Source organism: Sphaeroforma arctica (genome assembly GCF_001186125.1).
Source record: "Sphaeroforma arctica JP610 unplaced genomic scaffold supercont1.1132, whole genome shotgun sequence".
Lineage (NCBI taxonomy): Eukaryota > Ichthyosporea > Ichthyophonida > Sphaeroforma > Sphaeroforma arctica.
In genome coordinates, this window is record NW_014039426.1 from 10,295 (window position 1) to 14,910 (window position 4,616).

Below are 4,616 nucleotides of genomic sequence, written 5' to 3' on the forward strand. Positions count from 1 at the left end.
TGTGTGTGTGTTTGTGTACGTATATATATATATATGTCTGTGTCTGTGTCTGTGAGTCTGTGTCTGTGTGTACACGTGTGTGTTTATGTGTTCGTATATATATATGTCTGTGTGCGCGCGTGTGTGTGTCTGTGTACAGTGTACTATTTATATGTATGTAAGTATTATTTGCATATATATATATATATATATAAACATGATTTATGTGTGCATGTATGTATATATATGAGTGTGTGTTGTATCTATATATGTATGTATGTGTGCGCGTGTGTGTGTGTTCATGTGTGTGTTGATATATCTCGATATATCAGGATGCATCTGAGTTGTATTCTCGCTCGAGTATATGCGTGTATTTATACTTTTACACGAACACACGAACATGATATATCCATGCTCTTGTATGTCACCACACCTGTTTTCACACCAGCTTCTATGTGTTTTGTATCGTGCCAAATATGTCTATACAGTCAGTATTCAACTATGTGTTTTCATTCAGGCTACGCAAATCTGTTTACATTTTTGTGCTTTAAATAGATAAATGCAATTGCATCTTCGTTTGTGAGCATTGTTCTATTTAAGCTCTTCACGTGACGCGTAAATATCATGTATATGATGAGCGAGACTCTCACTATACGACCATCGCAAAATACTATCAGTTCCCGGGCTAGGGCTATATATATTTAATATTATCCAGATTTTGAGTAGGAGTGCTCCTGACCCTGTATCGTTGACTGAGGAAAACACACAAAGTTCTATCTACCTCGAGAAAAGTGTCGTGACATTGCAATAATAGAGTAGCGGCAAAAACTGTGCCTCTCAGCGGCGTAAAATCCTGACGCAGACATAGAACGTGGGAACCTCCAAGCATCACAGGTGTGAATATTCTGATCTTGACGACAAGAGTTAAAAATATCCTACTGGATTGGTTTAAATCTCGATAGCGAAAAACAATAAAACCGCCAGGATTCAATCAAAGTACAATGTAAACATGCAACCCCGCAATTTGAAATGGAGTAACAAAAGCTATTAAACAAATTATATTAATTCTATTATTTCGCTCCAGCACTGGCGGCAATGGACTGTACATGCCGCGAGGTTTGCTGAGCTTCAGCGAGCGATATAACCTGTCGATATATAAATATTCAGTGATGTTTAGATCGACCAGAATTTGCATTGGTATAAAAAGCGCTAATGCATTGATACTGTATCTAGTCCAAATGCAAAACTACGTCTAATTTTAAAGATCATACCTATGACAGAGACAGCGCCAACGATTTCAAATAGAGTTAAAATGACCAAATACGAATCATATTTACGGAAGCTGCTTAATCACATATACCTTCATTTTCTGCATAGATTGTGCCGTCTTTTTCTTCTCCTTCTCCAAAATGGCAGCCACATTATCATCATCGGTTGCCCACCACTTGGACGCCCTCAGGATGCCTACATACCAGTCTTCTTGTGTTTTCTGGTTCACCAATTCCAAAGTCTGTACAACAGCTACATGTAGTGTAGGTTGTATGTTCTGATCATGAGTACATGTCTGGTTGAACAAATTATGAGTGGCTCCTAAAGTGCAGGTTTTGACCTGGTGAAATGACATGTGGCGGGCATTTTAAGCGGTTCTTAGTTGCAGAAATCAGAAAGTAAATATACGACCCTCTTGGTAACGTACTGTTGATATTCTGAACTCACCTGTGCAATCACTCTCCTGCAGAGTCAAGATGTGTTGGCCTGGAACCGTCATGCGCGACACGTGCCACGTGTCAATGTGCAAACACGTGCTTGGATTCTCTTTCTGTAAGTGAATGCCAGTTGATAATTGAAGCATAAAGCGTCTTAGTTTGGGAAGGTAAACCACAAGTACCACACATTCGTACATTGCTCAAAAGTTTAATTTCTAAACATCCAGTCTCGCACTAAGAGTATTGTTTAATTAGGCTCGAGATATATTGGACTGGTTTCCTGAGCTGGTTTTCGAAAGCAGTCAGTAGATGCCAGCGAAATTAATTCGTGCAGATGTAGCTATCTGTGTGTTGATAGACACTTCGTCTAATCCAAGGTAAAGTGTCACATCATCAAACCAAAGTAGTGGCTGACAAGTCATATGGGTTTTAACAATGTGCTCCTCCTTTCGTATGTCTGTCATTTTGGGTATATATACCCATGCCCATGCTATATCCGTACACATCATATTTACGTACATTTTTTTGGTATATATACCAGCAACGGCTCGTACCTTCTCTGGACGGTAGAGGAACAGCCAATTCTGGATGAGAACTGCGTATGTCGGAATAGCGATACCCTTGACGTGCCGCTTAATCAGTCCAGACTGTAGGTGGTAGTTATGTGTGTTGTATATGTGTGATGGAAGGAGTTAGTTTATGCACTACTACCAGTTACTATCTTTCAGAAGATGTACGAAATGATGCATAGGTGAAGTGTCTCTGCGATGCAAATATGCATGTTCGACTTCTGGTCAGTTATTTTAATTCCGACCACGATAAGCTTCACACACCTGAATGAGGCCCTTTTTCTGCTCCACACTAGTCGCAGAGAGATTCTTGAATATAATTGTTGCCGCCCGCTCGTGTTTAGTGAATGCAGTGTAGAGTGATTGCAATTGCAGTTTCATCATTGAGCCTTTATCGCGGGATTTCAGGAGGATCTGCATGGACTTGTTGGCTTGCTTTAGCCGGCGGTCGGAGTCTAGCTTGTTGCGGTAGTGTTCTTCAAGTAGTCTCGTCTGTGTTGGACGATAGTTCAGGACGTGGTCTCAAAAGTTGTTTGAACAATATATATTTTGCTACATACCGAACAAATCTAGTTCATCTTTAAGCAAAAAAAAATATCTACTTGAATTGCGCGCGAGACAGGTTTGCTTGATAGTTAGCGCGTTTGTGTATATGCACACGACCGTGAAGGATACGAATATTGTTTGAAATGGAAAAACATTATAGTTACAACACTTATGTTTTATACCACGAATATCGCAAATACGGCACAACATACCCTATCCAGAATTTCTTTTTTGAGTTTTAGAATGTACTCCTGGTGTTTCTCGGTTTCCCTTTGCGAGGTGGAGACGGCCTGCTTAAGATCGACCTCGCGTCGTCTGAGCGCGTCCTTCTCCTTCTCAAATCTAGATTCCATGGCAAGCAGTTTGCCCTTATACTCCTCCTCCATCGCCAACAACTGTGCGACAGCTGTGACACTGGCTATTCTCACCGCCTCGTTACACTCATCAATCACATGGATCTGAGATACCCCCTTCGCCTGTGTCTGTGACTCCGCGCTTTCAATAGTATTCTTATCATCGGTGGTGTTGCTACCTGCTAACATACCACTGTCTTCGGTAGAGTTGGCTGCTTGCGAGACTTCTGATGGTTCTGGTTGTTTTAGCACAGGTTGTGCCTTAATCTGTGTTTTTGCAAGTTCGACCTGTTCTCGAGCGTCTTCAAGATGTACACGCAAGATAACCATTTCGGACGCGAGTTTCTCGTTGTCCAATTTGAGAGCCTGAACGGTTTCGATAAATTTCGCAGATACAGTTAAAAAGAATTGTCTCAAGATTGGAAGTTAATGGCACATTGGAAACATGTCTGTACGAGAGGAAATAACGTGATTTTGAAGCAAAGTATCTAGTGTTCCTCGTACCTGGTTCGTCGATTCACTTTCCTCGTACAGCTTTTCTATGGTGTGGATCTCTTCGTTCTTCTCAGTGATACGGTTGGTCAGGGTATTCAGCTTCATTGTAAACTTGCCCACCTATTATAAAAAAGAGACTAGGTGACATCAGAGAATGCGTTTGCATCTTTCAACCCGCAATAATAATCAGCCAGCATCACTATCATACAACAATAATATATAGCCCCAACTGTTCACTGAGAAAAATTAACCGGACAAAAAAACGTGTTATATCAAATGCGTCCTTTTGTGGTAGTCGCCGCAAATAGTTTTCTGTTAAAGTAGATTTCTCTCTGGAACACAATAACAAACTCATATTCCACCTTCTTTTCGTCTTGAGGCATTCCTCTTGTATCCATAATCTGCGAGCTTGTCCACAGCAGTGGCTTTTGTATGTTTGTTGCTTTTGAATTTCAACAGTTTTGTATGTTTTACCATATGCTTACCTCTTCACTCAGATCATCGCACTCCAAGGCTAATTGATCGCTACGGCTTCTCTCCGTGATATTTGCATTCTCTGCATGTTCTAGCTCGCTCTCTAACGTCACAATTCTGTTTCAAACAAAAAAATAAACAAACATGTGTTCTTTAAGAACATCGTAACGACTGCACAGTGCCCGCATGCAATAAAACTGTGTTCATCTGTACGTCACTACTTTTGTGTCATGAGCCACACATTGATGGAGGATCTGCAACGGGGTGCCAAGCGACGTTAGGCAAGAACATACCGGCTTCTGTAATGATCGTGTATCTCTTCCATGGCTTTGGTACTTAACGTCTCATCACCGCCCTCAGTTTGACTTTGCTGTTGTTGTGCCTCAGATGAGGCTAACATGGCCTGAAGATTTGAACAACAATGTGAGTCGGCACTAGTTAACTTAGTTCTTGACGCACTAGTATATATATATATATATATATATATATATATA

At 40.8% G+C, this 4,616-nt stretch overlaps 1 protein-coding gene across 1 annotated transcript; it reads right to left on the minus strand.

Annotated features, from left to right (window-relative positions):
- Positions 1 to 852: 852 nt before the first annotated feature.
- Positions 853 to 4,522, minus strand: SARC_10087 (hypothetical protein; the record flags this gene model as incomplete). Its single annotated transcript, XM_014295880.1, has 9 exons — positions 853 to 1,124; positions 1,340 to 1,500; positions 1,696 to 1,798; positions 2,240 to 2,332; positions 2,519 to 2,746; positions 3,013 to 3,519; positions 3,658 to 3,768; positions 4,134 to 4,239; positions 4,416 to 4,522. The coding sequence occupies 9 exons, from the start codon at positions 4,520 to 4,522 to the stop codon at positions 1,050 to 1,052; spliced, it is 1,491 nt and encodes a 496-aa protein (XP_014151355.1). The 3' UTR covers positions 853 to 1,049.
- Positions 4,523 to 4,616: the final 94 nt, after the last annotated feature.